Genomic DNA, 26,060 nt, shown 5'->3' on the forward strand with positions numbered 1-26,060 from the left:
AAAATTTGTGAAGCCATTTGTCATTGTAGCTATGACAGGAAGTGCCAAAACCTTGCACTTTTTCTGAAATACCTTTGATCTCATATTGAAAATGCAGCTTTTATGTGGGTGCAGAATTGCCCTAATATGATTCTAGACTCTTATATTCAAGATAAAGCAAGAATAGATTCTAGACTCTAAGATTCAGAAAAAGCAAAGTCATTGTATGACAACTTAAAGAAAAAAGAAGGCGAAGAATCTAAAGTTGGAGAATTTAATGCCAATAAAAGATGCTTTGATAATTTTACAAAGAGGTTTGTTTGGCTTTTAAAATGCCAAGACAGACCAGGCACAGTGGCTTATGTTTGTAATCCCAGACTTTGGGAGGCCAAAGTGGGAGGATGTCTTGAGGCCAGGAGTTCAAAACCAGCCTGAAAAACACAATGAGATCCCATCTCTATCAAAAATTGTTTTAAAAATTAGCTGACTATGTTTGGCACGTGTTTGTAGTCCCAGTTACTTAGAAGGCTGAAGTAAGAAGACTGCTTGAGCCTAGGAGTTTGAGGTTACAGTGAGCTATAATGATGCCACTGCACTCCAGCTGGGTGACAGAGCAAGATGTCATCTCTAAAAAGCCAAAAATTAATTAATTTTAAGAATTAAAAATTTTAAAAACTTTAAAAATATGCCAAGATAACAGAAGCAACAGCTTCTGCCAGCCAAGAGGCCACATATAAGCTCCTGGAGGAAAATGTATCTGCCTGAACAGGTTTTTAATGCAGATGAAAGTGTTCCATTCTGGAAAAAAAACAAATCCCACAAAAGACATTTATTAGTAAGGAAGAGAAGCAAGCACCAGGACTTAAGGCAGGAAGGGATAGGCTAACTCTACTGTTCTGTGCAAATGAAGTAGGGTTGATGGTCAGGTCTGCCACTATCTATAAATCTGCTAATCCCTGAGCCTTGAAGGGAAAATATAGACATCAGCTGTCAGTCTTTTGGCTGTACAATAAGAAGGTCTGCACAATGAGAACTATTTTTCCAGATTGGTTCCATTGATGCTTTTTTCCTGAAGTCAGGAAGTACCTTGCCAGTAAGGGACTGCCTTTCAAAGTTCTTTTGATATTGGACAATGCCTCTGGCCACACAGAACCCCATGAATTCAATATCAAAGTCATCAAAGTGGTCAACTTGCCCCTAAACACATCTTTAATTCAGTCTCTAAATCAGGAGGTCATAAGGTCCTTTAAGGCTCATTACACACATACACTATGGAAAGGATGGACAATGTTATGGAGGAGAACCCCAACAGAGAGAACATCATGAAGGTCTGGAAGAATTATACCACTGAAGATGCCACTGCTGTTACAGAAAAAGCTGTTAAAGTTATCAAGCCTGAAACAATAAATTCCTGCTGGAGAAAATTGTGTCCAGATGTTGTACATGACTTCACAGAATCCATACCATGACTTAGCCAATCAAGGAAATCAAGAAAAAGATTGTGGATATGGCAAAAAGGTGGAGGGTGGGAGCAGGTAAAGAGTTTCAAGATATGCATCTTAAATAAAGTCAAGAGCTAATATACACACCAGAGGAATTTACAGAAGATAACTTGATGGAGATGAGTGCTTCTAAAACAGCACCAGACTATGGGGAAGAAGACATGGGAGATGCAGTGCCAGAAAACAAACTGATATTAGACAGTTCAGAAGAAGGGTGGCAATTGCAATTATTCAAGACTTCCTTTACAACATTGACGCTTCTACGATACAGGCACTGAAACTAAAGCGAATGATGGAAGAGTTGCTATTCTATAGAAACATTTCTAGGGAAATGAAAAAAGGTCAGAAATTACAATGTATTTTTATAAAGTTACCCTGAATGTGCCTACTTCTCCTGTCTGCCCTTCCACTTCCTCCCCTTCTTCCACCTCTGCTATACGACACCAAGACCAACTCTTCCTCTTCCTCCTCTTCCTCCTCTTCCTTAGCCTGTTCCAACATGAGAATGAAGACATTTATGATGATCCACTTCCACTTAATGAATAGTAAATACATTTTCTTTTCCTTATGATTTCCTTATAACATTTTCTTTCTCTAGTTTACTTATTGTAAGAATATAGTATATAATACATATAACATACAAAATATATGTTAATCGGCTAGGTACATTATAGGTAAGCCCTCCGGTCAACAGTAGGTTATTAGTTAAATTTTCAGGAATGTAAAAGTTATATACAGTTTTCAATAGCTCTGGAGGCCAGCACCCCTAACCCCCATGTTGTTAAAGAGTCAACTGTAAATGTAATAAAATATTATTAGAACACAACCACTATGAAGAAGGATAAAGTGAAGTGGTATTCTTTGGCCCAGGTAATATAATCATAGTAACAGCAAGACTGTACTAAATGTTGAAAATGTGTCAGGCACCATGCTAAGCACTTAAGCGCTTTACATGTATTATCTCAAATAAGTCACCTAACAGCTCTCTGAGTTGGTGTAGTAGGCAGAAGCAGGACATCTAGCAGATACAGGACATCTAAGTCAGATACTTTCCATAGTGTGACTTTATCACGGACATCATAGCTGTTCTCAGGCCTGAGAAGAGGACCAAGTGGGCAGGAACAGTCACCGGCTGTGTGACTCCCACCTTCACTACCCATCAGCTGCTTTATCTTGGGCAAGTTAATTAACCCCTATAAACCTTGGTTTCCTCATCTGTAAAACAGGAGGTAATAGGAGTTCTTACACCCTAGAATTGTATGAGAGTTCACCTGATGATTCACACAGAGCACAGCGCTTGACCAGTCCACAGGACACATTCAGAGAGTCACATGGCCTTTGCCACTGTGCAGTCCACTGCACTCACACTTCACTGTCACCCTGCTAGGGAGCAGGTGGCCTGCAAGAGTGAACACAACAGGAGCGCCCTGCATCACAGAGCAGGGAAGAAAACCGTTCCATGCCGTTCCATGCTGTTTTCTCCACCACTAGCAATAGTCACTCTGATCACCAGGCAACATGAAAGCAGTGATGTGGTCTGTCTTGTTCACTGCAGAACTTTCCAGGACATTGTCATAATTAGAGTTTTCCATGCACCCAGGATGGTGCTGGGCCATCTACATCATTCTTCCTCCTTTGGGGCCTCTGAGGCTTAGAGAGAATAAATCATTTGACCCAGGACACACAATTAGTATATGATGGAGCTGGGAATCAAACCCAGGTCATGTGACAAATGTGCCCATCATCTCCATGCCAAATTGCCTTTCTGTCTTCCCTGCCCCTCTCTGTCACCATGGCCTGTCCTCAGACAGCTTTGCAGCACAGCAACTTGAGTTCCAGAGTTTCACAGTTGACTGAATTTTGGGAAATTATCCAGCTCTCATCCAAAATGCTCCCTCAACAGAAGGAGCAGAGGGTCCACAGAAGAAAGCACTTTCAGGGGACACAGGGCTAGAGATGACACAGCACGTGTCACCTGACCCCCAGACATAGTTCTATGACATTTCTTACTTTTCTTACTTCTGTCCATTGTAAACAAAGGCATCTTCCTCCTTTGCATACAATCTAGAATACATCCCTGTCATGGAGGGCTTAATCCTGAAGAAGTCAATATCAAAGACCACCATCAAATCCACATTGATATTTCAAAATTAAAAACAGAGGCTGGGCACCATGGTTCATGTCTGTTATCCCAGCCCTTTGGGAGACTGAGGGAGGATCATTTGAGGCTGCAGTAAGCTATGATCGTACCACTGCACTCTAGCCTGGGAGACAGGACGAGACTTTTAAAATATTTATTTATTCATTTAAATATTTTAAATAAATAAATGTCTTAAAAGAAACTGCATCACCTGCACTTATTATAATATATTTCACAGGCCTTATCAAATCTTCACAACAGTCTACGAAGTAGCCAGTATTATTCTTCCTGTTTAATAATTGAATAAGTCAAAACTTCGAGAGGTAAAGAAAATTGCCAAGTCACACAGCTAGTTAAATAGTAGAGCCAGAACTTACACCCATGACTGGTGGCTCTTCACATGCTCACCTTAATCACGAGGCAATACAGCTTCAAGTTTTACCCACCACAGGAAGCTTTCAAGTTGTGTTCGTGGACTCCTAGGAGCCCAGGAGTAGGAAATCCTTAATGCAGTGTGGCCTTGAGCAGGGGACACTATTAAATCGCAGTGTCACAGGAGGGTTGCAGGAGCATACTTGGGTAGACTGCAGCCTGGAGTTAAAGCAATTTACCATTTAAAGAGAATCAGAAAAGTCTTCACCCCCACAGAGTCTGGTGGGGATGACAGAGGTCACACACATCATCATCTACATAATAATATATTGTTTATTGTCTTAATTGTAATGAAGAAAAACACAGAGAACTATGAGAATCTGTAGCCAGGTGCCTGATCTGTTGTGAGAGGCTGAGGAAATCCTCCCTGAAGAGTGAAAATTAGGTTGAAGACAGAGGACAGGTCAGAGCGGTAACCAGGAGGAAGAGGAGGGAAGGGGACAGGGCAGAGCACTGTGTTCCTTTCCACTCGGCTCTCTGCTCTGATCCCATCCTGGGCCTATGAGACAAACTGTACGGCTGACCTCACTTATGCTGCTCCATTAGGCAAAGGTTCTGAATGCAATCCCCTACCCAACGCACCATCAGAGTGCTACATGAGCCTGAGCTCAGCTCAAGTCACCAAGCTCAGGCATTGATTAATGAACCCACATCTGTTCAGCACCATCAGGGGTGAGGAATTACATCCCCGATCACCAAGGCCTATGTATAGCCTGTTAGAGCACTGCAGTGATTCAAAAAATAGTTTCTTTAGAAGTGAAGGATTTTTCTATAAAGAAAGAAAAATCTAGAAATCAACCAGAATTCTAAAATAAACAATCAAAGCAAAATACAAGCTGATAGTCTCCTTCTAAAGACTTAACTCACAAGCCATGCTGTGAATTTTCAGGTATGACTCTTGATAGCTCAATGGGCAACCCCTGGGGAATCTTTGCTGAGGCCACAGTTGAAAAGCCTGTTTTTGGATGCTGAAGGCAGTCATTCCAGGCTTTCACAGTCTACGGCGCCACTTCACCCACTTGGCAATCTGATGCGTACCTTTCAGATACAAATGTGCCACTCTTGGTGTTTTGATGATTGGCCAATTTCCTAGTCAGGCAAGAAGTAAATCTGCCTTGTTGTTTTATGTATTTAATGCAAGACCAGTATGTATTTCCTTAATAAAATATATATTGTGCCTATCACGGGATCAACTGGTTAATATTTAGTATGTAAGGCCACATTCTCCAGTTCAAAGATCACTGAATCTGTAGTTAGACAGGCCAGCCCATGACCCTCCGACCTGCGGCAAATTCCTTTCCCTATTTGAACCTGGCTGTCTTATCCAACCTAGAACACAGGTTGCCAAAACCAAGAATTCTACCTAGGAACCCACCAGTGAAGTGTGTTAAAAACCAAAAATCCCTAGCCCAGGCAGGAATCTGAGATCCCTCTAGTGCTAACTCCCTATGACTTTCTGAAATAAGGCTGAGCAGATGAAAACAGAGCCACTTCCCTGTGAAGGATTAATTTCTGAATTTCAGTTCCCTTCAGGAGCAAAGGGTTACTCAACACTTTCTAAGAAGGTTGCTTAATGATGGGAAACAACATGCACATACTGCACAAGTAGCCAAGGGCCACTACTATACAGAATGGAGGTGAAAAGTACAAATACCAGCTAGGACGGAATATTTACGGAACAGTGTATATCTTCATTTCTGAGACTTCTGAAGCTTGCTGAATGGCAATTTCACATAATTATAGCTGAGTTTTAAGAAACTTAATCCTGCAAAACCATGTAGGATGAATGAGAACAGGAAGGCTGGCAGAGAAAAGAGCAGTTAGGTAAAGCTTTTAAGCAAACATGGGCAGACAAGCCATGTGGCCAAGCCCTGTGTTCACAAAAAAAACCCAATCTCCAAGTGAGGCTACACAGTAAGTCAAAGAGGCCCATGGCAACAGGACTGAAAGATGCTCACCATTCAGCTGTAGACTCAGGTTCCACAAGGAATGTGGTACCAAAAAATGAATAATGTTTTAATATATTTTGTAATTGCTTGGAAATAGTATGAATGTGTAGCAGTATTTTTGTGTGTATTAAAAGCATTAATCTCTTAAACTATATAAGCAAACTGAATTTTCATAATCCTGTTTGGAAATTCTTTCTTTTTGTTAACATACAAGGAGCCTTGAAAAGGGAAATGGCTCAAGACTCTCTCAGCTGCTGCGCTTATTTCAGGCACCCAGTTAAGTGGTAACAAGAGCCTAATGTAGGATGGTGGTCAGGGAAACAGAAGAAAAATATGAACTGAAGCAATTTAATGTGGGTGGCCTAGAGAGGACCCGTGGTCAAGAATGATTCTGCAGATTCCAGGCTAGGTCATTAGGAGGATGCTGGTGCTATTAATAATAGAGGAGGAAGTCAGGAGGGGAAGTAGGATGCATGAGAAGAGGACGCGTTTCACTTTGGGTGTGAAAGGCCTTCTCCATTCTTTTTATCTATTTGTCTTTAAACAGCCGAAAGAACACCAGTGGCAACAACCTCGCTCTTGAATACGAGTGGAGGACAGTAAAGAGCCTCTGTCCATGCTCTGTTTTAGACTGTGGAAATGCAAACCATCAGAAAAGTACCCATGCAGTTCTTAGGAAAATCACAATTCCTTTAGAGAACTGAGTTGTTCACCATAGACTTCCTTGAAAACTCCCCATTGAGGTTAGCTCATGGCAGGTATGACATTCTTATCAGTGATCCCCTACAGGGAGGGCCTCTTCAGAATACAGAAAGAACATGAGGATCAAATGCTATGAACAGATTTAGCTTAGAGTAAGTACTTTCGGTCTATATTCCCCATTCTAAAGACCTAGACTCTCCACTCTCCCAATTCCCAACCCTCCTGCCAAAAATAAAATAAAGTATATATAATATATCCAACAGAGGTTCAAAAAAATGAAAAACAAAAGCATACAAGAAGTCAGGGGCAGACCCAGGTCTAGCACCAAGGTCCCGTAAGTCTCCTTTCTATTACCTGGGAGCATATCAAGACTCATGCTCACTTTCTTCATATTCCAGAGCACTGCACCTTCCCCTGCAACAGTGTGATACACACAGGTAGAGCATGTGACTCTGAGTGTTTTAACCACTGTATGGAGAAAGAAGTCTTAAGGTGGATATAGGAGGAGAGCTCTCAGCATGTTTTATTGAAATTCTTACCATCGTTTAACAGTGATTCACATTACTAATTAATCAACTATAATTTTAAGAAAGATAATACAAAACATTTTTCTTTATACAGTGTCTGAAATCAGTATACAGAGGTTATTCTTTGGGGGAAAAAAGGAAGGAAACCAAGATTATATGCTTGCTCTAGCATAAAATATATGTTTTGAGTGTTTTGAGCACAGGAAAAACTAAAAGCTCTCACTATAAATTATCACTCATTTTATAACATATTTATAAAAAGGAAGCTTAATGGTATATATCTGTAAACCATAAAAATCTCAAGAGTTAGAAATCAAATTTCAAAAATAATAGCTGTCATAGCCACCTAAACATTATTAAAATCTTATTATAGCTAGAACACATGGAAGAAAAAAGCTAAATTAGGATAAATTAAGAAAAAACAAAGCAAATAATAATACAATGCTCACATTAACACAGAGGGTTTTTAAGTTTGCTTTGAATAACAATTTGGGCAGGAATTGAGGCAAAGATGGCTCTGCTGCCCGTATAACATTTAAGTTAAAGAATAGTTATCTAACTACCTTAATCTAAACCTTACTTTCCCTAAGAAAAGTCTCCAGAAACAAAAAAATGTTATAGAATAAGCTACATCTTACTTGAACCCGGGAGGCGGAGGTTGCAGTGAGCCAAGATTGCACCACTGCATTCCAGCCTGGGCAACAAGAGCGAAAATCCGTCTCAAAAAAATAAATAAATAAATAAGCTACATTTGGAGAGTTAATTGAATAAAGATTAGATCCTTCTTCTGATACCTGCTTAATAATTTCAATCAGTCTGTCTAGAAATTCCTTTATCCGTACTGCAAACTGCAGTTTTGCTTGAGTTATAAAATGAGAGACAAAAGATATACATATACATGTACATATATACTTTTTAAGCCAAAGCTACAAGAACTTTCATATATTCATAGTGATAGTTATTATCAGGACACGTGCACATGAAAATCAGCGTGGCAATATATATCAAAATCACAAATGCATATATCCTGTGATCCAAAAATTCTATTTCTGGATATGTCTCATATACATAAACTTGCATACACAAAGGCTTATTTAGAGCAGCAATATTTATTAACAGAAGACTGAAAATAGCACAAATACTCATTAATAGGACACTTGGTAAATAAATCATGATACAGCCATATAATGAAATACCATGCACCTCTGGAAGATGTGCTTTATGTACTGTATGGAAAGATCTCCAAGTGCTAAGTAAAAAATTCAAAGAAGAAAATAGTGCCATCTTTTGCATTAAAATGGAGGCAAGGGAAAAATAAGAAGCTGTGTTTGTACTTATTTCTAATGAGATTTTTGGAAATAAAAAGATTTTAAAATGAAGTTATTTTAGGAAGATATACAAAAAAGCAGCAAGTAGGGAGTGAGCGAGAATGGAGGCATTTTACTGTATGTCCTCTAATTCTCTGATTTTTAGATTATATGAATTTAAAAAAATTAAATAAATTTTAGATAGCAAAAGTCATCTACTTAATGCTCAAAACATTTCATTAAACGAGATACTTCCTTAAAAAAACAAAGCCACAGAGATTTCAGCATATCCTCAAATGAATCTGACCTTTGAACAAAAAAATTGGATGACTCTTGTCCTTACTTCTTTAAAAGAAAATTATTTGTCTATGCCTGCAAAACTGCAACACAGCTAGTGCTTTGGTCTAAAAATAGTTCCATTTCAATGTTTTTAAGTTAAATCTGAACTTGGTTACTAACACAAAACCCAGCCAAATTCTGGTTTTTACTTTTAAGAGCGTTCCCATACCTTTGTCAGAATGGTTCTTCCTCCCGTGAGGAATTCGGTTAAGGCACAGAATATATCCATCTTCTGTCTCAACTAGGTATTCCTCACTAGGGAATCCCCAGTAAGAGATAATTTCACTCTGTAGAGAAAAAGGACAATGGAAATTGGGTGGACAGAATCTGAAACAGTCTCCCACATTCACAAGCAAAGGAGCAGATAAACTATGTTCTCCAGGCTTTAAGAAAGCACTTGTCATTGAAATTTTAGCCTGCTAAATCTAGTAGCCCATCACAACAGTAAATCCTCCCTTGCTTCACGCTTGTGTTCTACCTGCAGATGTTTGGTTAAACTTCAGTTTCATCATTCTAGCATGTTTATACCAAATGTGTCTAACTTTACCCCAGCTTGGGCCTCTTTGTTTCCATCCTGCCTACCAGGCACAAATAAATGCTATTTCTTTCTTTTCTAAATATGCCAGCTAGAACTGTCAAGGTATAAAACACTTCCTTTGTTTTGAGAGATCCCCTGCTGGCCAATAAAGCATAAAAAATATTAACCTGTTTTTATCAATGGACTAAAAAGATTACATAGAATGTCAAGGTGGGATGGAAGAAAAGTTGAACAAAACAGGGAATGATGGTCACATTCACTTCTCTATAGGAAAAGATGCATGGGACAATTGTTAATCAGGAGCTCAGTGGGATATGGATAATTCAAGTATCCAGAGGATTTAATGCAAATAAGCGCACATACCCTCTCTTCCGTAAGTACTTGAAATAATTTAATTTTATCATTCTTATTTTAAAAATTCTTTTAAAAGTTGGAAAAGTTGGGAGGCAAAAGAAAAGCTTTGAGCTAAGAAGTAAAACTTAACTGTAAGACCCTGCTATCAGGTCATACTCTCCTGGCTCACTGTGAATTTCTCTCCGAGTCCCTAAGCTTGCCAGATTCTTCAGCTGGGTCACTGCAACGTCTATTTTAAAGTTGTTGTTTTCTTTAATAATTTGTACTTTTCTGATATTTTGTGCCTAAATGAGGTATTTCCAGATTTTGTTGTTTACTTAAGATTAATAAGTTTCAGACGTTTTAATTAGTCGAGTGGTTATTTTTGCATGTTTGTTCTAACAAAATTTTGCTCAGATACTTTGACTTCTGTATAGAAATATGTTCCCCGGACATTCTTAATCACAATCTTTGTTCCATGTATTCTAAAACCAGCACTCAATAGCGGTTAAGTTTAAATACTTTTTTATAGTTTAAACAAACTTATTGAGACTTAAAAATGAAATGAATTAATAAATATCATAATTTAGCTTATTAAGAAGTATATATAACATTAAACTGAGGTTTGTTAACTACATATTACCTGGTAAGAAAAGGCTAGCAAACTGAATCTAAGATTCAGAGAAATTGGGCCAATCGTGATGGCTCACGCCTGTAATCCCAGCACTTTGGGAGGCCGAGGCAGGCAGATTACCTGAGCTTAGGAGTTCAAGACCACCCTGGGCAACATGGTGAAACCCTGTCTCTACTAAAATACAAAAAAAGGTAGCCAGGCGTGGTGACGCATCCCTGTAGTCCCAGCTACGTGGGAGGCTGAGGCTCGAGAATCGCGTGAGCCCCTGAGGCAGAGATTGCAATGAGCCAAGATGGCACCACTGCACTCCAGCCTGGGTGGGCAGGTGACAGAGTAAGACTCTGTCTCAAAAAAAAAAGATTCAGAGAAATTGAAAAGCAAAGGAGTTATAAAGAGATGAATGTATGAGTATGGTTTCATGTAGCTCACATAACTGGATCTGAGAAAATAACGTTTGTCACAGATGTATTTTAAAAGTACATAACTTTGAGAAACTTACCACATTCATGTTTGTTTCAGGATTCACAGCTGTCAGTTTCCCTCCAGACCCCTCAGAATGCAGGGTCCAGAGAACCAAACAGACCACCAACTCCAAGAACCACATTTTCATTCTGTATAATAAAACAGTCTATTATTATTTGCTTTTATTTTACTACACAAAAATATTCTGGTAAATTAATGCTCCCACAAAAAGTTCTGAACCAGATTTAGGGCAAGTAAAAGGCGAAGGGAAAATATGAAACAAATGACTCCAGCCATATCTGAAAGGAGAAAATAAGGAATTTTTTTATTTTATTTATTTTTATTTTATTTTATTTTATTTTATTTTTTTTTGAGACAGAGTCTTACTCTGTCACCCAGGCTGCAGTGTAGTGGCGCAATCTCAGCTCACTGTAACCTCCGCCTCCTGGGTTCAAGCAATTCTTCTGCTTCAGCCTCCCGAGTAGCTGGGACAACAGGCGCACACCACCACACCAGGCTAATTTTTGTATTTTTAGTAGAGACAGGGTTTCACCATATTGGCCAAACTGGTCTCAAACTCCTGACTTCATGATTCACCCACCTCAGATTCTCAAAGTGCTGGGATTACAGGCATGAGCCACCGTGCCTGGCCAGGAATTTTTTTTTTTTTTTTTTTTTTTTTTTTTGAGACTGAGTCTTGCTCTGTTACCCAAGCTGGAGAGCAGTGGCGTGATATCTCCACTCACCACAACCTCCACCTCCCGGGTTCAAGTGGTTCTGCTGCCTCAGCCTCCAGAGTAGCTGGGACTACAGGAGCGGGCCACCATGCCCAGCTAATTTTTGTATTTTTAGTAGAGATGGGGTTTCACTATATTGGCAAGGCTGGTCTCAAACTCCTGACCTAGTGATCTGCCCGCCTCCACCTCCCAAAGGAATTATTTTTAACTAAGAAACCTCCCACCCACCACCTCCAGTTAATATATGACCTTTGGAGTCCAGCATACCCACATACCTCCTAACCCCAAAGTTAAAAACAAATTGTTCATGGAGAAATAACAAAAGGCAAGACTTAGAAGAGGATAGTTTCAGAAAAAGAAAGAGCTACAAAATTTCTGAGCTTGATTATTTCCCACCTCTTGCCCTCCACCTGTGATTTAGACATGTTTAAGTTCAGCCACTATTAGCTTTTCTCCTACTTATTCAACCACTTCTGTTCTTGCCCCAATTATATGTCAGCAATTAAATTTGTCATTCATGGGGGAAAAAAATGAAACAAAAGAAAATAGAGCCTTCAAAAGAAACAGAAAGGAAAAATTTGACCCATTTCTCTCCTTCTGAAATTCTCTAACCATCAAATCAACAAAGACCATCTTGGTTTCTGGCAGTGATGACTCAAAATCACAGCAAAGACCTTGAGGATGCTGAAGGCAAAGTTAAATGCCTCTCCTAAGAAAACACAAATGGTTAGAGAAAAACCTATGACTATAGTCCAGAACTTCTGTATTTTCAAAAAATAAATGGAATCACTTAAAAAGATGCAGGCATGTATGCCCATACAAAGACTTGTACATAAATGTTTATAGCAGCTTTGGGTGTAATAGCCAAAAACTGGAAAAACCCAAATGCTTTAAATGGATGATTGGATAAATTATGGTATATACCTACTACTCAGCTATAAAAGAGAATGAACACAAAACAATATAGATAAATCTCAAACTAATTATGCTGAAAGAAGCCAGATCAAAATAAAGAAAAAAAAAAGTACTGTCTGATTCCCTTCATATAAAACTCCACAAAATGCAGTCTAATCTATACTCACAGAAAGCAGATCAGTGGTTTCCTGGGGAGAGAAGGGGCAGTAAGAAAGGATTACAAAGAAGTATGCACAAAGAATCTTTTGGGGGTGATGTACAGGTTCATAATATTGAATGTACTGATGGTTTCACAGGTGTGTACACATGTAAAAACTTATACAATTGTACAATTGAAATATGCCATGCTATCGTATGTCAATAATACTCCACTACAGCTGTTCGTTTTTAGTCTTGTGTTTAAACTGAATATTCCACAAGTCTTAAGAAATTGATTATCAGGAGATTGCAAAAGTGAACTGACTCCCTTCTGTTGAAGGAATTCCTCCTGGGATTATTTTTTTCCAAGAAGTAGTGAACTCTGAAATTCTTTTTTTCTTTTTTTTTTCTTTTTGTTTTTTTAGACAGAGTCTTGCTTTGTCGCCCAGGCTGGAGTGCAATAGTGAGATCTTGGCTCACTGCAAGCTCCGCCTCATGAGTTCACGCCATTCTCCTGCCTCAGCCTCCCGAGTAGCTGGAACTACAGGCGCCTGCCACCACGCCCGGCTAATTTTGTTTTTGTATTTTTAGTAGAGACGGGGTTTCACTGTGTTAGCCAGGATGGTCTTGATCTCCTGACCTCGTGATCCGCTGGCCTCGGCCTCCAAAAATGCTAGGATTACAGGCGTGAGCCACCGCGCCCGGCCGTGAACTCTGAAATTCTAAACAGGAGCAAACGTCATCCCCTTCAGTGTGCATTGGCAAAGCAAGGCCACTGATTCTACTTACAACTTTGTACTTCTTTATGATAGGAAGGATTGTACAGCCCCAGGCTATTTTTTATGATAAACGCAACCTCCCAAAAGTCTATTATTACTAGAGAATAAGGAGTAAACTGAAAGGGAAAAAATAAAAGGAATTACCACAATTTAAAACAGAGTAGCATCTGCAGTCGCTGCTTTCATTCAGCAGTTTTCCTACAGAACCTGCACCAGCTGCCTAGAGGAAGGTCCATGAGGGTAACAGCTAAAGCTACTCAGCTGAAAATCTCACCCAGTTAAGTTTTCCTTCCAACACAACACTACATACTTAGTATATTTTTCTCAACATACAAAGCCAAGCAATTCTTACAAAGGAGATAACTGTGAAAATCTCGAAGGAGGGGGGAAAAAAAAACAAAACTTCCAGGCTGAATTCAGTGTGCTTTTCTGGGCTGTTATTAACACCTTCATCTCAGTTCTTTAGACTTTGTAACAATCCAATTAGATACTTGTCTGCCCTCATTTCACCCCAGCCCAAGGCCACAGGGCACAGCCTGAGTCTGACTCAGCTTTGTACCCCCAGAACCAAGCGAAGTGTCATGTATATATTAGATGCATAGCATAGATTCTGAAAAAAGATAGGAGCAGTCCAACAGTTCAGTGGCAGAAGAAAAGGTCCCAACGCAGCACGCCATTTAGCTTTCTACTAACAACAATTATTACGACTCAAATTTAAGCTCTCGCAAGGCGCCAGCCACCGCAGGGAGCGCTTCTGATCTACTATGTCAATTACTCCTCGACCGACCCTATGGCAGTACCATTAATTCCATTTTTCAGGAATCTGAGGTTCACCCAGCTTAAGTACTGGAAGTAAAGTGTCAACTGTTTAAAAAGCAATATCGCTGGGACTTTAACCAGGATTGATGCCCAAGTCTGCTTTCGACCACGCCTTTGGCTAACAAGAGAGGTAGGGTGGGATGCCTGGAGGAGCTAATGGGAGGAGAGCACGAGGATGCAGAGAGAGGACTCAGACATCCCTGCTGTCCTCACGGTCCAGGAGCACTGGGCAACTTCACTGACCGGCGACCGCGCCTGTCCAGGAAAGTGAACAGCGCCCAGGGAAGATGGGCAACTTCAGCTCTCTGAAGTTGCCCAGGTTGACTGGCAGATGCCTTGAGCCAACGCCCGCAGAAAAAGCACCCGCAGGCACCCCAGGCAAGACTCGCCGGGTCCAAACGCAGAGCCTCAGGGCGCGACCCTCCCCTTGGTGGAGGCACAAGCTTCCACGCCGCACCCGCACCTGGCAGCGCCGCGGGGCCGGCACACTCACCTAGAGCTGTCCTGCCGGGCCGCTGTCTCGAGTCGCAGTGCCGGCTCTCAGGGGCCGGGGTACGAATAGGGTACCTGCAGGGGGCCTGGTCTGCAGTGTCGGGAGGGCGGGTGCCCACCACCCTCGGGCTATTTGTTCAGCCAATCAGAGCAGCCAGCCACCAGCCACCGGGAAGTGCCGCGGAGACTCCGCCCCAGCCCAGCTCGGCCGCTTGCCAGCTAACCGGTTGATCCTGCAGAGCATGCGCTGTAGGCGGTCCTAAAAGATGGGACCCGTCCTCCGCCTCCCAGGCTGGCAGGTCCCCAGCTCTACCAGCGCGCCGCCTACGCATGCTCTCTTAGCAGAGGCTCTTTTAGGCGGCCTTCTGCTCCGCCCCCGAAGCTCCTGCAGGGCTGGCACCCTCTGCGCCTGACAGAGAGCATGTGGGCTCTGTAAATGAAAGTGAATCATGTGCTCTATTTAAAGGGTTGATCATTGTGCCTGATGCAAAGCAATCTTGCTGCTTTTAATTTTTTATTATTATTAAAGATTTGTTAAAAGAGGAAACAATATTCAATATGCACATATTATTTATCATTTTCTAAAACAAAGATTTTATTGAGCACCTACTAAATGCCAGGCAGTAGTAAGACAGTGGAGATATAGAAACGAACTAAGCAAGGTCCCTGTTCTCTTGTGTATATTCTGATGGGAAGAGACACATCATGAATAACTATATAATACATGAGGTGGTGATAAGTGCTATAAAGAACAACAACAAAAACAAACAAACAACAACAACAAAAGAAAAAACAAGGGGCTGGGCACAATGGCTTATGCCTGTAATCCCAGCACTTTGGGAAGCTGAGGAGGGCAGATCACCTGAGGACAGGAGTTCAAGACCAGCCTGGCCAACATGGGGAAACTCCGCCTCTACTAAAAATACAAAATTAGCAGGTGTGGTGGTGTGCGCCTTTAATCCCAGCTACTTAGGAGGCTGAGGTAGGAAAATCGCCTGAACCAGGCAGGTGGAGGTTGCAGTGAGTGGAGATTATGCCACTGCACTCCAGCCTGGGCAACAGAGTGAGACTCCATCTCAAAAAAACAAAACAAAACAAAACAAAACAGGGATAAGAAGGAGGATGATATGTATATGGTAATCAGAAAAGGACTCTGATGAAGTGACATCTAAGCACAGGCAAGGAGGTAGTCAATAGCCTTAGATACTGGAGAAAGCACATTCCAGGTGCAAATAGCAAGTATAAAGGCCCTGTGGTAGGAATATTCCTGGTGGGTCCTAGTCAGAGTGGTGAGGTCTTTGAGGCTAAAACAGAATGTATATAGTAGAAAGTAGTAGAACATGAAGTCCTAGAAGTTTGGTGCCTTGGGAGCCACTTGTCAAGATTTTACCATATCTTCTGACTAAGATGAGAAGCCAGTGGAATATTTTCAATAGAAGGCCAGCATAATCTAGTTTAGAAAGATCATTCTGAACCACAGAAGCAGGGAGACTAATTAGAAGGTGTATTCGTCTGTTCTCATGTTGCTAATAAAGACATACCCAAGACTGGGTAGTTTATAAAGGAAAAAGGTTTAATTGACTCACAGTTCCACAGGACTGGGGAGGCCTCACAATCATGGCAGAAGGCAAAAGGCATGTCTTACATGGCGGCAGATCTGAGAGAAAGAACCAAATGAAAGGGTTTTCCTCTTATAAAACCATCAGACTTTGTGAGACTTATTTACTACCACAAGAACAGTATGGGGTAAACTGTCCCCATGATTCAATTATCTCCCACCGGCTCCCTCCCACAACACATGGGAACTATGGGAGCTAAAATTCAAGATAAGATTTGGGTGGGGACACAACCAAACCATATCGTTCTGCCCCTGGCCACTCCCAAATCTCATGTCCTCACATTTCAAAAACCAATCATGCCGTCCCAATAGTCCCCCCAAGTCTTAACTCATTTCAGCATTAACTCAAAAGTCCACAGTCCAAAGTCTCATGTGAAACAAGGCAAGTCCCTTCCACCTATTAGCCTGTAAAATCAAAAGCAAGTTAGTTGCTTCTTAGATACCGGCATGGGATAAATACACCCATTTCAAATGGGAGAAACTGGCCAAAATGAAGGAGCTAAAAGCCCCATGCAAGTCCAGATCCATCAAGGCAGTCAATTCTTAAAGCTGCAAAATGATCTCCTTTGACTCCATGTCTCACATCCAGGTCACACTGATGCAAGAGGTGGGTTTCCATGGTCTTGGGCAGCTCTGCCCCTGTGGCTTTGCAGGGGCAACCCTTCCTCCTGGCTGCTTTTACAGGCTGGTGTTGAGTGTCTGCAGCTTTCCCAGGTGCATAGAGCAAGCTGTCAGTGGATCTACCATTCTGGGGTCTGGAGGACAGTGGTCCTCTTCTCACAGCTCCACTAGGCAGTGCCCTAGTGGGGACTCTGTGTGGGGCCTCCAATCCCACATTTCTCTTCTGCAATGCCCTAGCCCAGGTTCTCGTTAAGGGCCACACCCCTGCAGCAAACTTCTGCCTGGACATCCAGGCATTTCCATACACTCTCTGAAATACAGGTGGAGGTTCTCAAACCTCAGTTCTTGACTTCTGTGCACCCACAGGCTCAACACTACATGGAAACTGCCAAGGCTTAGGGATTGTACCCTCTGAAGTCATGGCCTGAGCTGTACTTTAACCCCTTTTAGCCATGGTTAGAGTGGCTGGGACACAAGTCCCTAGGCTGCACATAGCAGGGAGGACCTGAGCCAACCCAGGAAACTATTTTTTCCTCCTAAGCCTCCAGGCCTGTGATGAGAGGGGCTACCTCAAAGGTCTCTGACATGCCCTGGAGACATTTTCCCCATTGTCTTGGCAATTAACATTTGGCTCCTCATTACTTATGCAAATGTCTGCAGCCAGCTTGAATTTCTCCTCAGAAAATGGGTTTTTCTTTTCTATCGTGTTGTCAGGCTGCAAATTTTCTGAACTTGTATGTTTTGTTTCTCTTTTAAAACTGAATTCTTTTAACAGCACCCAAGTCACCATCTCAATGTTTTACTGCTTAGAAATTTCTTCCCCCAGATACCCTAAATCATCTCCCTCAAGTTCAAAGTTTCACAAATCTCTAGGGCAGGGACAAAATGCCCCCAGTATCTTTGCTAAAACAGAGCAAGAGTCACCTTTACCACAGTTCCCAACATGTTCCTCATCTCTGTCTGAGACCATCTCAGCCTGAATTTCATTGTCCATGTCATCAGCATTTTGGTCAAAGTCATTCAACAGTTCTCTAAGAAGTTCCAAACTTTCCCATGTCTTCCTGTCTTCTTCTGAGCCCTCCAAACTGTTCCAACCTCTGCCTGTTACCCAGTTCCAAAGCCACTTCCACATTTTCAGGTATCTTTACAATAGCACCCCACTCTACTGGTATCAATTTACTGTGTCAGTCAGTTCTTGTGTTTTTTTGTTTTGTTTTGTTTCTTTGAGATGGAGTCTTGCTCTGTCACCCAGGCTGGTGTACAGTGGCGTGATCTTGGCTCACTGCAGTCAGTTCTTATGCTGCTAATAAAGACATACCCAAGACTAGGCAATTTGTAAAGGAAAGAGATTTAATTGACTCACAGTTCCACATGGCTGGGGTGGACTCACAATCATGGCAGAAGGCAAAAGGCATGTCTTACATGGCAGCAGACGTGAGAGGATATGAGAACAAAGTGAAAGGGGTTTCCCCTTATAAACCCATCGGATCTCATGAGACCTAGTCACTACCACGGGAAAGGTATGGGGAAAACTGACCCCATGATTTAATTATCTCCCACTGGGTCCCTCCCACAACATGTGGGCATTATGGGAACTACAATTCAAGATAATGATTTGGGTGGGGACACAGCCAAACCACATCAGAAGGCTACCACAATAGTCCAAGTGAGAGTTAATAATAACTTGGACCAGGATGGTGATAGCAGTGAAAGTGGAGAAAAATAGTCAACTCTAGGTATGTTTATAACGTTGAACCAACAGGACTTGCTGGTGGATTGAATACAGATATGAGAGGGACAGTAGCATCAAGGATGGCACTAATGGAGTTGCCATGAATTTGAATGGACAAAGTACCAGGAAGAGCAACTTGAGAGGGAAATTAGGAGTTTGTTCTAGATTTGTTGGTTTTGAGATGCCTGTTAGAGACCTGTATCAACTCAGGCCATATCAGGAAAAAGAAGCCACTCTAGGCATTGCAAACAGAGGACATGGTTACACAGGTGACAGCATTGCTGAGAAGACAAACAGGGTTCGGGTGGCACCACAGAAATTATTAACAACAGTGGGAAGAGCTGGAGTATCATTGAATGAAGGAAGTGTCATACCATAGACCAGAAGTTGAGCAGCAGTCTCCGTCAGAGACACCACCCCTTGCCAAGAAAGAGAGGAGCTAGAAATAGCTGGACCTTCCCTTCCTTCTTCCTTCAGTCTTCCACAAGTCCCTTCTGAGGATCCTAGACGGGCTAAAGCTGGCTGACACAAGAGCTTGCAGAGGTCAGACCACTCCATCCTCCACAAGACAGAGCAGAGCAGGGGTATGACAGGGAATGGATTTGGAGACAAAAAGGAGAAGATTGGCAAAACATCCACATGGAGATGTTGAGTAGGGACTAGGAAATATAGATGTTGTATTCAAGCTCCAGGCTAGAGATATGATTTGTGACTAATCATATTAGAAACAGTATTTAAAGACATGAGGCTGGATGAGATCCCCTGTAAAGCAAGCATAAGTAGCAAAGAACACACATAGAGATTCAGAAGACATAAAAGCTGAGAAGACAATGAGGTTGGAGGAGAACTGAGTGTGTTGTACTTGACATGAAGTGAAGAAAGAAATTTCATGAAAGAGGAAATGATCAGCCCAGGCAAGTGCCAATGATAGCTTAAGTTAAGTGAGTACTGAGAAATGAGCAACAGATTGAGCAGCATTTCTGTGTGTCAGACATTGGGCAATATAGTTAACCTTTCTAAGCCTCAGTTTCTTCACTTGTAAAATGGGGATATAAAGGTAGTTTTGAGGATTGAATGAGACACTCTATGTAGAGGGCTTAGCACAATTTCGCAAAAGTAAAAAGTGATGCAGCCCAAAATGCAACCCAGGCAAACTGAATCCAAGTTGTCATCTGTGAGTGAATGAATGAAAATATAACCACAAAGTTCCTTCACCCAGGTAGGGGAAGATTTCTCCTACTTCCTGCTTTGGGCCATTGTGATCCACAATGACTGGTGGATGACCCATACCTTTTCCATGTTAAACTTAATGAAAGAGAAAAGGAGACTCTACAGAAGAAAATGACATTGATTCAGGTTTGCAATGGGAATAAGTGTGCCATATTATACTATGTGCATATTTAAAGAGGTTAAGACAAGGGGAAGTTTTTAAAGGAAAAATGAGAAAGAACAAGTAAGTTATTTTGAATCAATTGTCCTTGGCTACAAGGATCAATAACAAGGGTGGCATTGGTCCAAGGTCTGACAGACAGTTGCTGAATGGACATCCTTGCGGAAGTATTTTCTGTGCAAGGCTGCATTTTTGGCAGTCTTTTGTGATAGTTCTGATTTTCAGGTATATGTGTGAGAACACTCCCTTTATGGCCTTCCATGGGTCCGTTTGCCAGTTCTTTAATATATAGGACTTCATTTTGATTTTGACAATTTTCACAACTATAAAAAGAAAGTTTTACAGAAAACAGGAGGTAGCAGTGGCGTGTGTGTGTGTCCATATATGCACATGTGTGTTTGGGATGGTCACTTTATATCATAAGCCAGACTGGTGAATTAAAGACAGAAACAATACTAATAGCAGTTCTGCTTCCAGCAAAGATAGAGTAACAGTGACCTGATTTACTCTCCTACTTTAAACAGCTAAGGTGGAAAAAGTATGAAACAATAGTTTCAGACGTTGGACAACAAATAGTGCAAAAGAAAGAGCAATCCTTGAGAAGAGGAAAACAAGTGAAATGATCCCTGCAATGCCTCAGATAATTGCCTGGAGAGATTTTCCAGGCTGTACTTTAGGGAGGCCAAATCCAAGCAAAATCCAGCAGTTGATCTGAATAGAGGAGAAACATGAGAATTCAGAAGGCATTCTCATCTGGCAGTAGGAATTCTCATAAGGCAGCAGAGTTGCAGAGCAGAGTACTGGAGCAGAGAGAGCTGAAGAGAGTGAGGCTGTGGCAAGCTGCAGATGGGTTCCTTCAGGTCTTTAACTAATAGTCTGCATGTGAAGAGACAATGCTAGATCACAGTTTAGTGAAAGAAACCACCTGCAAACAGTAAGATCCCCAAGGCTCACACAGAACTTGGAATGGTTTCAGTTACAACCAGCCAGAGTGGGAAAACATTGTAATACACAACTCACTCAATAAAAAATTCATAAGACTATTGTCTCAGTATTGGAGCAAGATCAGCCCTAAATTAAGGCTGGCCTTTTAAAAATAAGAATACTGAATAAGAATAAGAATACTGAATACTGGGAAGTAGAGCCCCAACTGATTTTTACCAAGGTTCCATGACAATTCAGTGGGGAAAGAATAATCTCTTTAACAATGGTGCTAGAACACTTAAATAGGTATATGCAAAACAATGAACCTAGACCCTTAAGTCATAGAAAAATTAACTCAAAATGGACTATATACATACATTTGAAAGTTAAAACTACAGGAGTTCCTAGAAAAAAGATAAGAAAATCTTAAGGAATTTGTGTTTTGTCAAAGATTGTTTAAACACAACACAAAAAGCATAACCTATAAAAGAAAAAATATCAACAAATTGGACCCCTTCAAAGTAAAATAACTTTTTTCTCTAAAAAAGACACATTATAACCATGATGAGATACCACTTCATACCCACTAGGATGGCTATAATAAAAAATACAGGTAATAACAAGTGTTGATAAGGATGTGGAGAAATGTGAACCCTTGCACACTGCTACTGGAAATGTGAAATGGTGTGGCCACTTTGGAAAACAGTCTGTCTGGAAGTTCCTCAAAAGGGTAAACATAGAGTTATCATATGACCCATCAACTGCACTTTCAACTATATACCCAATAGAAATAAGAACTGATGTTTACATAAAAACTTGTACATGAATGTTCATAGGAGCATCACTCAGAATAGCCAAAAAGTGGAAATAACCGTATGTTCATCAACTGATGAATAAATGAATAAATAAAATTTGATATGTTCATACAATGGAATATTCTTCCATAATTTAAAAATGAAGTACTGATACAAACTACAACATGGATGAATCTTGAAAACATTATGCCAGATTTAAAAAGCCACTCACAAAAGACCATTCCACTTGCATGGAATGTACAGAATAGTCAAATCTCTGCAGACAGAAAGTAGATTAGCAGTTACCTACGGATAATGGTGGGTTGATGGCTAAAAGATAGGGAGGAGACGGTGTTAGGGTGATGAAAATGTTCTAAAGTTAATTGTGATGATAGTTGCACAGTTCTGCAAATATACTGAATGCCATTTTTCCCTTTAAATGGTGAATTGAATGGTATGCAGATTGTATCTCAGTAAGTATTCTTTAACTTTATAAAATGATTTGGTCTGCTTCTTAAAAACTAAAACTCCAATCAAAAATTAGCAAAATATTTGGACAGACATTTCACTAAAGAAGATATGTGGATGATTAATAAACATGTGAAAAGATGCTCAACACCGTTAATCATTAGGAAAATGCAAATGAAAGCCACAATGAGATAACACTATTCTATCCACCAGGATGGCTAAAATTAAAAAGTGTTGGCAAGGATGTGAAGCAGCTGGGAATCTCTTTCATTGCCGATGGGAATGTAAAATGGGACAATCACTTTAGATAAAAGATTATGAGTAAATCTATCATATGACCCAGCTATTCTACTCTTAAGTATTTACTCAAGAGAAATGAAAGTGTTTGTGCACAAATGATCATAGCAGTTTTATTTGTAATAGCCATAAACTGGAAACAACACAAATGTCCATCAACAGGTAAATGGATAAACAAATTGTTGTATATCTATACAATGGAATATTACTCTGCAATAAAAGAATTGTGATCTTCTGATGCACACAGCAACATGAATGACTCAAAATAATTATGCTGAGAGAATGAAGACAGACAAGAAGAGTACATGTCTTATTTCATTTTCATAAAAATGTAGAAATTGTAAATTAATCTACAGTGATAGAAAATTAGTGGTTTCGGCCGGGCGCGGTGGCTCAAGCCTGTAATCCCAGCACTTTGGGAGGCCGAGACGGGCGGATCACGAGGTCAGGAGATCAAGACTATCCTGGCTAACATGGTGAAACCCCGTCTCTACTAAAAAATACAAAAAACTAGCCGGGCGAGGTGGCGGGCGCCTGTAGTCCCAGCTACTCGGGAGGCTGAGGCAGGAGAATGGCGTAAACCCGGGAGGCAGAGCTTGCAGTGAGCTGAGATCTGGCCACTGCACTCCAGCCTGGGTGACAGAGCAAGACTCCGTCTCAAAAAAAAAAAAAAAAAAAAAAAAAAAAAAAAAAAAATTAGTGGTTTCCTGGAGAGGGGACATTTTTCTTTGGAAAGGAGAGGAGGCTGGATGACAGAGAGGCATGGGGAAACTTGGAGGGAATAAATACATTTGCTGTCTTCACTGTAGTGATGGTTTCACAGGTATATACAGATGTGAAAACTCATCAAAATGTACAATTTAAATATGTGCATTTCGTTATGAACATGTACCCTAGAACTTAAAGTATAATAAAAAAATTAAAAAAGAAAAAAATAAAAATAAATAAATAAATAAATATGTGCAGTTTAATCTTCATCTGTCATACTTTGATAAGCCTATTTTTAAAAATACTAATAGTCACTATTTATTGAGCCTTCGCTATAGGACAGATATAATCCTAGTACTTTACATTCATTATCTTGTTGAATCAGTAACCACCCAACAGAGGTGTTTTCCCTTTCTTCAGATGATGATATAGAGACTCAAGCCATGAAGATGATATTTAAACTCAAGTAGCTTAACGCCAAAGATCCAGCTCTTCTTCACTATCGAGAATTTAACCCATTTTCATTCAGCAGTTCTTTGAGTGACAGGCCACTCTCTTGAAGGTTGGAGATTCAGAGCTGAACAAGGATACCTGGCTCCTGCCCTCAGTGCCTAGTGGAGGAAGCAAGAAGATGGGGAACCTGAGGCTCAAAACAGGAAGGCCCAGCTCACCTGGCTTGTGGATAAGAGGTTGGGCAGCTGCGGAGATTGGCTGAGCCGATTAGAACTGAATGTTGTCTCACCCTTCATTGCCAGCAGGGGGCAGCAGTTCCCCAGGAAGACCGAGTCTGGGCCCATGCAGGCTTGGGCCTCCTACTGGGAGGTGCCGACACATTCTGGTATTTGGGGCCTCTGAGTCTCAAAGGCCTTTGGCTGTGTTTTCCCCACCTCCACACACGTTTCAGTACTTAATAATCCAAGGTCCTCCATCTCCATGTGTTCAGTAAAAGGGAAGGAGGCTTTACAGGGCAGACTGCCCTGCCTCCCAAAGGAAGGCAATTTAAACATGTCCCACTGTGTTTTGTTTCCTTTGGAAGCGTTGATAAAAGGTTTACTAACAGGCACTTGAAGATGGAGTTCAGGTATCCAGGACGCTCCAGGCTTTGACCCGCGATGGTGAGCAAGGGTTCCTCTTCCTCTTCCTATGCTGGGCTTCGCAGTCAGTTTCATCACAAAAGGTGAAAGGTAGCTAGTAGTGACACATTCCAGCACCAGAAGAATTTCTAGAAATTATTGTCTAAGGGTCTTCAATTTCCAGCCCCCAGCCTTTGATTCCTATTGACAACATGTATGAACACCTACTAAAGAACTAGCCTGGAGCTGAGGACACAGAAATGACTAAGTCCAAGCTTTCAGTGCCCTCCCACATAAAGTGAGTAATTGGATGTGATGCCTAGTCCAGAAGTCATAGCCAGAGGCCCTCAGATATGCATCCTTTGCCAAAATAGCTGGACCCTCTGGGTGTTCTAGAAATTTGAATTAGTTGTCAACAGTTAAAAATCAGAAGAGCTCAAGACCAGACTGGCCAACATGACAAAACCCCATCTCTATTAAAAATGCAAAAATTAGCCAGGTGTGATGGCGGATGCCTGTAATCCCAGCTACTGGGGAGGCTGAGGCAGGAGAATCGTTTGAACCTGGGAGGCGGAGGTTGCAGTGAACTGAGATCGTGCCATTGCACTCCAGCCAGGGGTGACAGAGCGAGACTCTTTCTCAATAAATAAATAAATAAATAAATATTTAAATTTAAAAAATCAGACGAGCTTACATAAAAATATATAATCCTGGCTTCTCTTGAAAAACAGAGAGAATGGCCGGGCGCGGTGGCTCAAGCCTGTAATCCCAGCACTTTGGGAGGCCGAGACGGGCGGATCATGAGGTCAGGAGATCGAGACCATCCTGGCTAATACGGTGAAACCCCGTCTCTACTAAAAAATACAAAAAACTAGCCGGGCGACGAGGCGGGCGCCTGTAGTCCCAGCTACTCGGGAGGCTGAGACAGGAGAATGGCGTGAACCCGGGAGGCGGAGCTTGCAGTGAGCTGAGAGCCGGCCACTGCACTCCAGCCTGGGCGGCAGAGCAAGACTCCGTCTCAAAAAAAAAAAAAAAAAAAAAAAAAAAAAAAAAAAAAAAGAAAAACAGAGAGAATGCTGGCTCTTGATTACAAGATGAAATAAATGTCTTAGAACTGTGGGAAAGTTCACTGGCATAGGTCAAGTCCAGCCCCCTGTCAGTGCAGAGGAGAATAGAACTCATCTCATTCTGTACCTTCTGTGGTTTATTCTTCCTCTTCCTTGTTCAGACCTGTGCATCTAACACTAGTTTATATTGAATGGGCTGAACTCGCTGGAATACATTAAGAAATTCTGCCTCTCTACGACTGCCCTGCGATGTGCTATTTCTGAGCTCCCCTCCCTGTCCCTTAACAGCCCTGTTGATTTTTTGCCGTAACCAATCCAATTCCAATCTCATTTTTCAATTCAAAGTGCTCCCCCTCTTTTACTTCAGACCTGCTTAAGATGAAGTCCAGCCATGGGAAATGGTATGTGATCTGTTCTTTCCCTTTTCCCAGGTCTTTCCTTACCCACCTACCCAATGCTTACGGCTGGCTTCTTCAAGCTAGTATTGGGGAAAGATGAGACAATTGAAAAGGAGATTTTTCTTGTCACCTGACTGGTGCTGAGGACTTGTAAACTGCTGGTATTCCCTATGGGAAAGGATACGATTCCTAGTTCTCTCATTTAGCACACACAAATGGACTGAACTTTCCAAAACAAAAAATCAG

General features: G+C 41.3%; 1 protein-coding gene and 1 long non-coding RNA gene across 3 annotated transcripts in view; one reads left to right on the forward strand and one right to left on the reverse strand.

Moving 5' to 3' along the window:
* The window catches only part of LIPA (lipase A, lysosomal acid type), a 39,472-nt gene extending 24,418 nt beyond the window's left edge, over nucleotides 1-15,054 (reverse strand). The window contains exons 1-3 of the mRNA XM_010379603.2: nucleotides 14,726-15,054; nucleotides 10,882-10,993; nucleotides 9,047-9,164 (exon numbers count right to left, since the gene is read on the reverse strand). Of these exons, the coding sequence (XP_010377905.1) occupies nucleotides 9,047-9,164; nucleotides 10,882-10,992 (229 nt within the window). The 5' untranslated portion in view covers nucleotide 10,993; nucleotides 14,726-15,054. The remainder of the gene's footprint in view (nucleotides 1-9,046; nucleotides 9,165-10,881; nucleotides 10,994-14,725) is intronic.
* The window catches only part of LOC115900455, a 36,456-nt gene that overhangs the window by 9,829 nt on the left and 567 nt on the right, over nucleotides 1-26,060 (forward strand). For both annotated transcript variants that reach the window (XR_004060135.1, XR_004060136.1), the window contains exon 2: nucleotides 9,686-9,788. This is a non-coding gene — a long non-coding RNA (uncharacterized LOC115900455). The remainder of the gene's footprint in view (nucleotides 1-9,685; nucleotides 9,789-26,060) is intronic.

The sequence above is a fragment of the Rhinopithecus roxellana genome, chromosome 11 (genome assembly GCF_007565055.1).
Source record: "Rhinopithecus roxellana isolate Shanxi Qingling chromosome 11, ASM756505v1, whole genome shotgun sequence".
NCBI classification, from domain to species: Eukaryota; Metazoa; Chordata; class Mammalia; order Primates; family Cercopithecidae; genus Rhinopithecus; species Rhinopithecus roxellana.